The following is a 10,692-nucleotide window of genomic DNA, read 5'->3' on the forward strand; positions in this document are numbered from 1 at the left end:
GTCCCCACCCAAATCTCACCTTGAATTGTAATCCCCATAATCCACACAGGTCAAGGGCAGGACCAGGTGGAGGTAATTGGATCACAGGGACAGTTTGCTCCATGTTGTTCTCACGATAATGGGTGAGTGTCACAAGATCTGATGGTTTTATATGCATGTGGCATTTCCCCTGCTTGCACTCTCTCCATCCTGCTGCCCTGTGAAGAAGGTGCCTGCTTCTCCTTTGCCTTCTGCCATGATTGTAAGTTTCCTGAGGCCTCCCCAGCAATGTGGAACTGTAAGTATATTACTCCTGTTTTCTTTTAAATTACCCAGTCTTGGATATTTCTTCATAGCAATGTGAGAACAGACTAATACAATATCTATATGCAAACCTGAATTTCAATGCATACCCTATCTATTTATCTATCTATCTAAAAAGAGAGAGACAGAAAACAGAAAGATATATACGGAATTATCTCATGGGATTATGAAGTCTGGTACATTAAAAATCTGTAAAGTGGACCAGCAGGCTAGAAATTCACACAGCATTTTTATATTACAGTCTTGTGTTAGAATACCTTTTCCAGGAATACTTGTTTTTTTCTCTTGAGACATTCAACTAGTTGGATGAGGCCCACCAACATTATGGAGGGTAAACTGCTTTACTTAAATTCAACCAACTGCAAATGTTGATCGTATCTACAAAATACCTTCAGAGAAACATCTAGACTAGTGTTTGACCACACAACTGAGTACTATAGCCTAGACAAGTTGACACATAAAGCTAACCACCAAACATATCTTGCACCATATAAAAATGTAACTCAATGAGAACACATGGACACAGGGAGGGGAACATCACACACCGGAGCCTGTTGCGGGGTGGGGAGATACAGGAGGGGGAACATTAGGAAAAATACCTAATGTATGCAGAGCTTAAAACCTAGATGACGGGTTGATAGGCGGAGCAAATCACCATGGCACATGTATATCTACGTAACAAATCTGCAAGTTCAACACATGTATCCCAGAACTTAAAGTAAAATTTAAAAAAAAGATATACCCAATAAAAAATGTAACTCAAAATGAACCATAGACTTAAACGTCAGCATCGTTTTATTTCTAGGAGAAAACAGAAGAAATATTCTGTTATCTGGGGCTATGTCTTAGTCAGCTTTGGCTGCCATAACAAAATGCCATGGAGTCAGTAGATGAAACAACAGAAATTTATTTTTTTAACAGTTGTGGAGGCTAGAAATCCCAGGTCAAGGACTGATATTGTCATTTACTGGTGATGGGCTTATTCCTGGCTTGTAGATGCCCTTTTTTCATTATGTCCTTTATTGGCTTTTCCTCTGTGCATGTGCATGGAGAGGGGGTGGGGAGTGCTCATGTAGGCACAAGAATGATTTCTTGTGTCCCTTCTTATAAGCTCACTAACTGTATGAGATCAAGGTGCCACCCTTATGATCTCCTTTAACATTAATTAAATCCTTAGAGGCCTCATCTCCAAATATGGACACCCTTGGAAACAGGGCTTCAAAATATGAATGTGGTGGAGGACATAAGCATTAACAAAGAATAGACACATAGATTAATAAATCAGAATAGAGCTAGGAAATAGACCTACAGATATATAGTCAGGTGATTTACAACAAAGGCAATAATGGTGAAGGTATATTTTTTCTAACAAATGGAGCTTGAATAATTGGACATCTATACAAAAACAATAATAATTGGACATCTACCTACATATATCCTTGGAAGATACGCAAAGTGTATTTCTTTTTCATTTTTTAAATTTTTTGAGACAGAGTGTCACTCTGTCACGAGGCCCATGCTAGAGTTCAATGGCACGATCTCGCCTTACTGCAAACTCTGCCTCCAGGTGCAAGCGATTCTCATGCCTCAGCCTCCTGAGCACTACCACACCCAGCTAATTTTTGTATTGTGTGTAGAGACGGGGTTTCACCATGTTGGCCAGGCTGGTCTTGAACCCCTGACCTCAAGTGATCTGCCCGCCTCGGCCTCTCAAACTGTTGGGATTACAGGCGTGAACCACCGTGCCCGGGAGTAAAACATATTACTTTGAGGACAAAAGGTTTGCCAAGTGTAGCTCTGGATGGAGAGAAGCCCCCGTGGGAAGGTGTGCGTCTTCTCCCAGAGGTCACTACAATCGCGGGAGCTGCCACTCTGCAGGGAGCACCTGGCCTGGGACCCGCAGCCATTCTCTGCAATGGGTGCAGCTGGGCAAATGCTCAGAGGTGGCAGAAACAGCATCTCCAGCCCATGACTTCAACAAAGTGCCAGGAGCCAGGAGGAGGACCTTCCTGAGTGGGGACAGAGGGTCCACTCTCTCGACGTAGATGGGCCACAGAATCCAGCTCAGCCCCTCCTGTCAGCCCTGGAAGACCCTGGCAATGTTACCACGACCACACCCCTCCTCCCACTGCCACCTCATGGGACTGGGGGCCAGAGACTTGGTGGGAGAGAAGCAGACACAATCAGCAGAGAATGGGTGTCCAGATTCTGCCAAGCATGAGAGTCAGGACCCTGAAGGGTGACTGAGGGTCCCCCAACCCCACGCCCAACCCCACCACCACCAACACGACGACTTAAGCCCCGGGGCACCACTAGCATCCCTCCCCCTACCACCCCCAATCCCTCCCTTTACGCCACCCATCCAAACATCTTCACACTCACCCCCACCCCAATCCAGGCAGAATCCGGTTCCACCCGTGCTCTCAACCCAGGGAAGCCCAGGTGCCCAGATGTGACGCCACTGACTTGAGCATTAGTGGTTAGAGAGAAGCGAGGTTTTCGGTCTGAGGGGCGGCTTGAGATCGGTGGAGGGAAGCGGGCCCAGGCTCTGTAAGGAGGCAAGGTGACACGCTGAGGGAGGACTGAGGACCCACTTACCCCAGAGAGAGGGCCCCAAATAATCCAGAGCTGCCCCTCATGCCAGTCCTGGACCATCTGGTGGTGGACTTCTCAGGCCGGGCCACCCCCAGCCCCCTTGCTGCTTAAGCCACTGGGGACTCTGAAGTCAGAGCTCGTGTGATCAAGGAAGGGCTGCTTAGGAGAGGGCAGCGTCCAGGCTCTGCCAGACGTCATGCTCAGGATTCTCCAGGAGGGCTGAGGGTCCCCAAGCCCCCACTCCCGTGACCCGACCCCACTCCCGTGACCCGACCCCACTCCCGTGACCCAACCCCCACTTCATTGTCATTCCAACACCCATCCCACATCCCTCACCCCATCCCTCAACCCTGATGCCCATCCGCCCCGCCATTCCATCCTCACCCCCACCCCCACCCCCACCCCCACGCCCACTTCCACCCCCACCCAGGCGGGATCCGGTTCCCGCCAGGGAACATCCGGGTGCCCGGATGTGACGCCACTGACTTGCGCATTGCGGGGCAGAGAGAAGCGAGGTTTCCATTTTGAGGGGCGGCGTGAGTTCGGCCGAAGGAACCGGGCCGAGGCTCTGTGAGGAGGCAAGGTGAGAGGCTGAGGGAGGACTGAGGATCCCGCCACCCCAGATAGAGAGCCCCAAATATTCCAGCGCCGCCCTTGCTGCCAGCCCTGGACCACCCGCGGGAAGACGTCTCAGCCTGGGCTGCCCCCAGACCCCTGCTCCATAAGCCTTGAGAGACACCAGGTTCTTCTCCCCAAGCTCTGGAGTCAGAGGTTGCCGTGACCAGGGTAGGACTGGTTAGGAGAGGGCAGGGCACAGGCTCTGCCAGGCATCAAGATCAGGACCCAGAGGGAGGGCTATGGGCCCCCAAGACTGCACTCTAATCCCCACTCCCCGCCATTCACATTCCCATTCCCCACCCAACCCCCATCTCCTCAGCTACACCTCCACCCCCATCCCTACTCCCACTCCGTCACCTGACCACCACCCACCAGCCCCAGCACCAGCCCCAACCCTTCTGCCACCCCACCCTCACTCCCCCCAACCCCACCCTCATCTCTCTCATGCGCCCCACTCCCGTCCCCTCCCCCATTCTGGCAGATTCCGGTTTGCCCCTGCTCTCAACCCAGGGAAGCCCTGGATGGCCCGATGTGAAACCACTGACTTGAACCTCACAGATCTGAGAGAAGCCAGGTTCATTTAATGGTTCTGAGGGGCGGCTTGAGATCCACTGAGGGGAGTGGTTTTAGGCTCTGGGAGGAGGCAAGGTGAGATGCTGAGGGAGGACTGAGGAGGCACCCACCCCAGGTAGATGGCCCCAAAATGATCCAGTACCACCCCTGCTGCCAGCCCTGGACCACCCGGCCAGGGCAGACATCTCAGCTGGGCCACCCCCCGCCCCACTGCCACTTAACCCACAGGGCAATCTGTAGTCACAGCTTATGTGACTGGGGCAGGGTTGGCCAGGAAAGGGCAGGGCCCAGGCATCAAGGTCCAGGCATCCGCCCGGCATTAAGGTCAGGACCCTGGGAGGGAACTGAGGGTTCCCCACCCACATCTGTCTCCTCATCTCCACCGCCAGCCCACTCACATTCCCATACCCACCCCCTACCCCCAACCTCATCTTGTCAGAATCCCTGCAGTCAACCCATGGAAGCCCCGGGAACGGCGGACAGGCACTCGGATCTTGACGTCCCCATCCGGGGCTGATGGAGGGAAGGGGCTTGAACAGGGCCTCAGGGGAGCAGAGGGAGCAGAGGGAGGGCCCTACTGCGAGATGAGGGAGGCCTCAGGGGACCCAGCACCCCAGGACACCGTACTCCTGTCTGAGACTGAGGCTGCCACTTTTGGCCTCAAGAATCGGAATGATGGGGTCTCAGATTAGCATAGGGGTGGGACCCAGGCCTGCAAGGATTACGAGGAGGAAGAGGAGGGAGGACTCAGGGGACCTTGGAATCCAGATCAGTGTGGACCTCGGCCCTGAGAGGCCCAGGGCACGGTGGCCACATATGGCCCATATTTCCTGCATCTTTGAGGTGACAGAACAGAACTGTGGTCTGAGAAGTGGGGCCTCAGGTCAACAGAGGGAGGAGTTCCAGGATCCATACAGCCCAAAATGTGTCCCCTTCATGAGGACTGGGGATATTCTCGGCTCAGAAAGAAGGGACTGCACAGAGTCTGGCTGTCCCCTTTTCGTAGCTCTAGGGGGACCAGATCAGGGATGGCGGTATGTTCCAGTCTCACTTGTACCACAGGCAGGAAGTTGGGGAGCCCTCAGGGAGATGGGGTCTTGGGGTAAAGGGGGGGATGTCTACTAATGTCAGGGAATTGGGGGTTGAGGAAGCACAGGCTCTGGCAGGAATAAAGATGAGTGAGACAGACAAGGCTATTGGAATCCTCACCCCAGAACCAAAGGGATCAGCCCTGGACACTTCACCCAGGATGTGGCTTCTTCTCACTCCTGTTTCCAGATCTCAGGGAGGTGAGAACCTCATTCTCAGAGGGTGACTCAGGTCAACATAGGGACCCCCATCTAGTCTAAACCAGGATCTGCCATGCGTTCGGGTGAGGAACATGAGGGAGGATTGAGGGTACCCCAGGGCCAGAACACTGAGGGAGACCGCACAGAAATCAGCCCTGCCCCTGCTGTCACCCCAGAGAGCATGGGCTGGGCCGTCTGCCGAGGTCCTTCCCTTATCCTGGGATCATTGATGTCAGGGAGGGGGAGGCCTTGGTCTGAGAAGGCTGCACTCAGGTCAGTAGAGGGAGCGTCCCAGGCCCTGCCAGGAGTCAAGGTGAGGACCAAGCAGGCACCTCACCCAGGACACATTAATTCCAATGAATTTTGATATCTCTTGCTGCCCTTCCCCGAGGACCTAGGCACGTGTGGCCAGATGTTTGTCCCCTCCTGTCCTTCCATTCCTTATCATGGATGTGAGCTCTTGATTTGCATTTCTCAGACCAGCAAAAGGGTGGGATCCAGGCCCTGCCGGGAAAACTGTAAGGGCCCTGCATGAGAACAGAGGGGGTCGCCCACCGCATGAGAGCGGGGATGTCGCAGAGTCCAGCCCACCCTCCTGGTAACACTGAGAAGCCAGGGCTGTGCTCGCAGTCTGCACCCTGAGGGCCCGTGGATTCCTCTTCCAGGAGCTCCAGGAACCAGGCAGTGAGGCCTTGGTCTGAGACACTGTCCTCAGGTCACAGAGCAGAGGATGCACAGGGTATGCCAGCAGTGAATGTTTGCCCTGAATGCACACCAAGGGCCCCACCTGCCACAGGACACATGGGAGTCCAGAGTCTGGCCTCACTTCCCTGTTGTCAGTCCTGTAGAATCGACTTCTGCTGGCCGGCTGTACCCTGAGTGCCCTCTCACTTCCTCCTTCAGGTTTTCAGGGGACAGGCCAACCCAGAGGACAGGATTCCCTGGAGGCCACAGAGGAGCACCAAGGAGAAGATCTGTAAGTAAGCCTTTGTTGGAGTCTCCAAGGTTCAGTTCTCAGCTGAGGCCTCTCACACACTCCCTCTCTCCCCAGGTCTGTGGGTCTTCATTGCTCAGCTCCTGCCCACACTCCTGCCTGCTGCCCTGACAAGACTCATCATGTCTCTTGAGCAGAGGAGTCTGCACTGCAAGCCTGAAGAAGCCCTTGAGGCCCAACAAGAGGCCCTGGGCCTGGTGTGTGTGCAGGCTGCCGCCTCCTCCTCTCCTCCGGTCCTGGGCACCGTGGAGGAGGTGCCTACTGCTGGGTCAACAGATCCTCCCCAGAGTCCTCAGGGAGCCTCCGCCTTTCCCACTACCATCAACTTCACTCGCCAGAGGCAACCCAATGAGGGTTCTAGCAGCCATGAAGAGAAGAGGCCAAGCACCTCGCGTATCCTGGAGTCCTTGTTCCGAGCAGTACTCACTAAGAAGGTGGCTGATTTGGTTCGTTTTCTGCTCCTCAAATATCGAGCCAGGGAGCCGGTCACAAAGGCAGAAATGCTGGAGAGAGTCATCAAAAATTACAAGAGCTGCTTTCCTGTGATCTTCGGCAAAGCCTCCGAGTCCTTGCAGCTGGTCTTTGGCATTGATGTGAAGGAAGCAGACCCCACCGGCCACTCCTATGTCCTTGTCACCTGCCTGGGGCTCTCCTACGATGGCCTGCTGGGTGATGATCAGATCATGCCCAAGACAGGCTTCCTGATAATCGTCCTGGTCATGATCGCAATGGAGGGCGGCCGTGCTCCTGAGGAGAAAATCTGGGAGGAGCTGAGTGTGATGGATGTGTATGATGGGAGGGAGCACAGTGCCTATGGGGAGCCCAGGAAGCTGCTCACCCAAGATTTGGTGCAGGAAAAGTACCTGGAGTACCGGCAGGTGCCGGACAGTGATCCCGCACGCTACGAGTTCCTGTGGGGTCCAAGGGCCCGCGCTGAAACCAGCTATGTGAAAGTCCTTAAGTATGTGATCAAGGTCAGTGCAAGAGTTCGCTTTTTCTTCCCATCCCTGGGTGAAGTAGCTTTGAGAAAGGAGGAAGAGGGAGTCTGAGCATGAGTTGCAGCCAAGGCCAGTGGGAGGGGGGCTGGGCCAGTGCACCTTCCAGGGCCGCGTCCAGCAGCTTCCCCTGCCTCGTGTGACATGAGGCCCATTCTTCACTCTGTTTGAAGAGAGCGGTCAGCGTTCTCAGTAGTAGGCTTCTGTTCTATTGGGTGACTTGGAGATTTATCTTTGTTCTCTTTTGGAATTGTTCAAATGTTTTTTTAAAGGATGGTTGAATGAACTTCAGCATCCAAGTTTATGAATGACAGCAGTCACACATAGTTCTGTGTATATAGTTTAGGAGTAAGAATCTTGTGTTTTATTCAGATTGGGAAATCCATTCTATTTTGTGAATTGGGATAATAACAGCAGTGGAATAAGTATTTACTTAGAAACGTGAAAAATGAGCAGTAAAATAGGTGAGATAAAGAGCTAAAGAAATTAAGAGATAGCCAATTCTTGCCTTATACCTCAGTCTGTTCTGTAAAATTTTTAAAGATATATGCATACCTGGATTTCCTTGGCTTCTTTGAGAATGTAAGAGAAATTAAATCTGAATAAAGAATTCTTCCTGTTCACTGGCTCATTTCTTCTCCATGCACTGAGCATCTGCTTTTTGGAAGGCCCTGGGTTAGTAGTGGAGATGCTAAGGTAAGCCAGACTCACGCCCACCCATAGGGTCGTAGAGTCTAGGAGCTGCAGTCACGTAATTGAGGTGGCGAGATGTTCTCTAAAGATGTAGAGGAAAAGTGAGAGAGGGCTGAGGCTGTGGGGCTCCAGGTGAGAGTGGTGGAGTGTCAGTGCCCTGAGCTGGGGCATTTTGGGCTTTGAGAAACTGCAGTTCCTTCTGAGGGAGCTGATTGTAATGATCCTGGGTGGATCCAGGGCCCGATTCTCAGACGGTGAGAGAAAAGCCTGGAATGGAAAGCTGCTCTGAGGAGTTTCTTTCGGACGGTGGATGAACAGAGAGGAGTCTCCACCTGAGCAGGATTGGAAAGTGTCCTGCGCTTTTGTCCCAGTGCTTCTGAACACAGCGCAAGAGCTGGGTGATGGACACCCATCATCCGAAAACGTTTCCTGAGAGAGAAGCGTGAATCTCCCCGGAAGGGAGACCCAGAAGCCACTGGCCAGGCACTTTTCTGCCTGGCTGGGAGGACCAGGGCTGACTCTATTAAAAAGGCATCCTAATGAGGTTATCTCACGTGCAATTTGGCCAGTTGTAAGCAAGATTTCGTGTGGTGACAAAATGAATGAAAATAGTGGTTTGGATGGAAAGGTCTATGTGGGAGAGAGGAAAGGAGTTGGTTTTTGACTCAAATTCTACGATCTTTGAGCTGCATCCGGCTAGGGAAACTCGCACACCCAAATTTTGAAGTACATTCTCTAAGAGGAAATACTTACTGAATTTTATGGATGAAACTTCCCTTTTTGGTTAATTATTCCACATCCTATTAAGTTGTATATTCTCTGATAAGTCCTGGAAAACAACAACAACAAAATCCCAGAGTGGTAGGGTCTGGGCCCAAATAATATTAGCAATAACAGCCACCTGCTAGCCATTAAACTTGTAATTTACTCCAGGCCCTGAGCCAGGTGCTTCACTTGCATGGCACACACTCCACCAGTCCTGGCGGAAGGGTCTAATCACACCTACTACACAGATGTAGAACCAGAGGCACGCAAGGCTTGGGTATTTCCCAGGATCACGTGCCTAGTAAGGGACAGGGCTGGAACCGGATCCCGGGTCTGAATTCCTATAGAGCCCATGTTGTTCCCACTCTTCCCAGCCCGTGGCCCACCTCCTGAGTAAGACTTCCTTTCTCTTCTCAACACTGTGCCGTATGTCTCTGGTGACAAAAAAGAAGGACCCCGAGGCCAACGTACTAAAAACAGGCCTGGGGAAGGTGACAGAATCAAACACCATTTGAGGCTGGTGTGCGCTGGGTTCCTTGATAGCTGACTCTGCCAAGGTGTGGGCATTTCTGTCCAGTCCCAGCACTTTCCCGAATTGCAGTGAGTTTCCCCTGGCCACTTCCATGTGTCCTGTCTCACTCTGGAACCTGGCTTGCTGACCAGCTTGTCACTGGTCCCCACAGAACAGCCCAGAATCACCTGCTCACCTCATGACAGGGCACATTCCTTTTCCTTGTAGAAGTCCTCTGGATGTCCCACCTCTCACCCAGGAAGCCATGTGATATCAACACCCCTTTTGAATTCCCATGGGATGGTGATATTTACACACCTGCTTACCACTCTGCTTATCTTCAGTACACTCTCCAAGTGCCTTATGAATGTGCTGAGTAGAGTCTGATTCGCCATATTATCTAAGCGTTCTTGGGATGTCACCCTGAAATTGGAAGGTTTTGGAACCACCTTGATACTTGAAATTGGACTTTAACAGGGTGTCTTATTTGGAGTTTACCTCTGAGCACATACACAGATGAATGCTTTAAAACCAAAGCCTCCCTCATGAGTTTTAGATGAGGGGAAGCTTTGGAAATCAGTGGAACAAACATCTACTTACTGAATTCCTAAATCCCTGGAGGCCCTGATTTCCTTGAAGACATTTCTGCTCTGATGGAAAACGAATAATTAAGCAGCTTTCTACTGCTGCTTGTCTGTTTAACTGCCTCGCAGGAAAATCCTGGCTTTCAGTGTGCCTAGAGACACCTGACACGAGTTCAGGCATGTGGAGGGTAGCAGAAACTCACAGGTTAAGATTTTGACCTGGAATCAAATGGAGAAAAAAATTGCAGTCTACTCAGGATTCAAAGGGTCATGCAAAGGGAAGGCTTCCTGCTGAGACTTTCGAGATTCTTGGACAGTTAGTTGGGATCGTATATTTGAAAGCATTGGTCACATATTAGGCACTGGAAACAAGCTGGAGAACTTCAAGCCCAATGTGGCCTTTTCAGAAACTTCTTTGAGAAATGAGAAGGGTAGCGTAATGCCAAATACTACTAAATAATCATAATTGCTTTATTTATTTATTTATGAGGGATTCTCTCTCTGTTGCCTCGGTTGGAGTGCAGTGGTGTGAGCTCAGCTCACTGGAACCTCCGCCTCCTGGGTTCTAGCAATTCTTCTGCCTCAGCCTCCTGAGTAGCTGGGATTATAGGCACCCGCCACCATGCCCAGCTAATTTTTGTATTTTAGTAGAGATGGGGTTTCTCCATGTTGACCAGGCTGGTCTCGAACTCCTGACCTCAAGTGATCCACCTGTCTTAGCTTTTCGTTGTGCAGCTACTAAGTAACAGTTTATGGGGGAGACTACAATGCT

At 51.6% G+C, this 10,692-nt stretch overlaps 1 protein-coding gene across 2 annotated transcripts; it reads left to right on the forward strand.

Annotated features, from left to right (window-relative positions):
* Window positions 1-3,389: 3,389 nt before the first annotated feature.
* On the forward strand, window positions 3,390-7,964 carry MAGEA1 (MAGE family member A1). Of its 2 annotated transcripts, none has more exons than XM_032756484.2 (3): window positions 3,390-3,481; window positions 6,282-6,354; window positions 6,430-7,964. In XM_032756484.2, exon 3 carries the CDS (start codon window positions 6,495-6,497, stop codon window positions 7,419-7,421), a length of 927 nt encoding a protein of 308 aa, XP_032612375.1. In that variant the 5' UTR covers window positions 3,390-3,481; window positions 6,282-6,354; window positions 6,430-6,494; the 3' UTR covers window positions 7,422-7,964. The 2 variants fall into 2 exon arrangements, with proteins under 2 accessions (XP_032612375.1, XP_058297684.1); XM_058441701.1 differs by lacking the exon at window positions 3,390-3,481 and adding an exon at window positions 5,283-5,378.
* Window positions 7,965-10,692: the final 2,728 nt, after the last annotated feature.

Source organism: Hylobates moloch, unplaced genomic scaffold, assembly GCF_009828535.3.
Source record: "Hylobates moloch isolate HMO894 unplaced genomic scaffold, HMol_V3 SCAFFOLD_7, whole genome shotgun sequence".
Lineage (NCBI taxonomy): Eukaryota > Metazoa > Chordata > Mammalia > Primates > Hylobatidae > Hylobates > Hylobates moloch.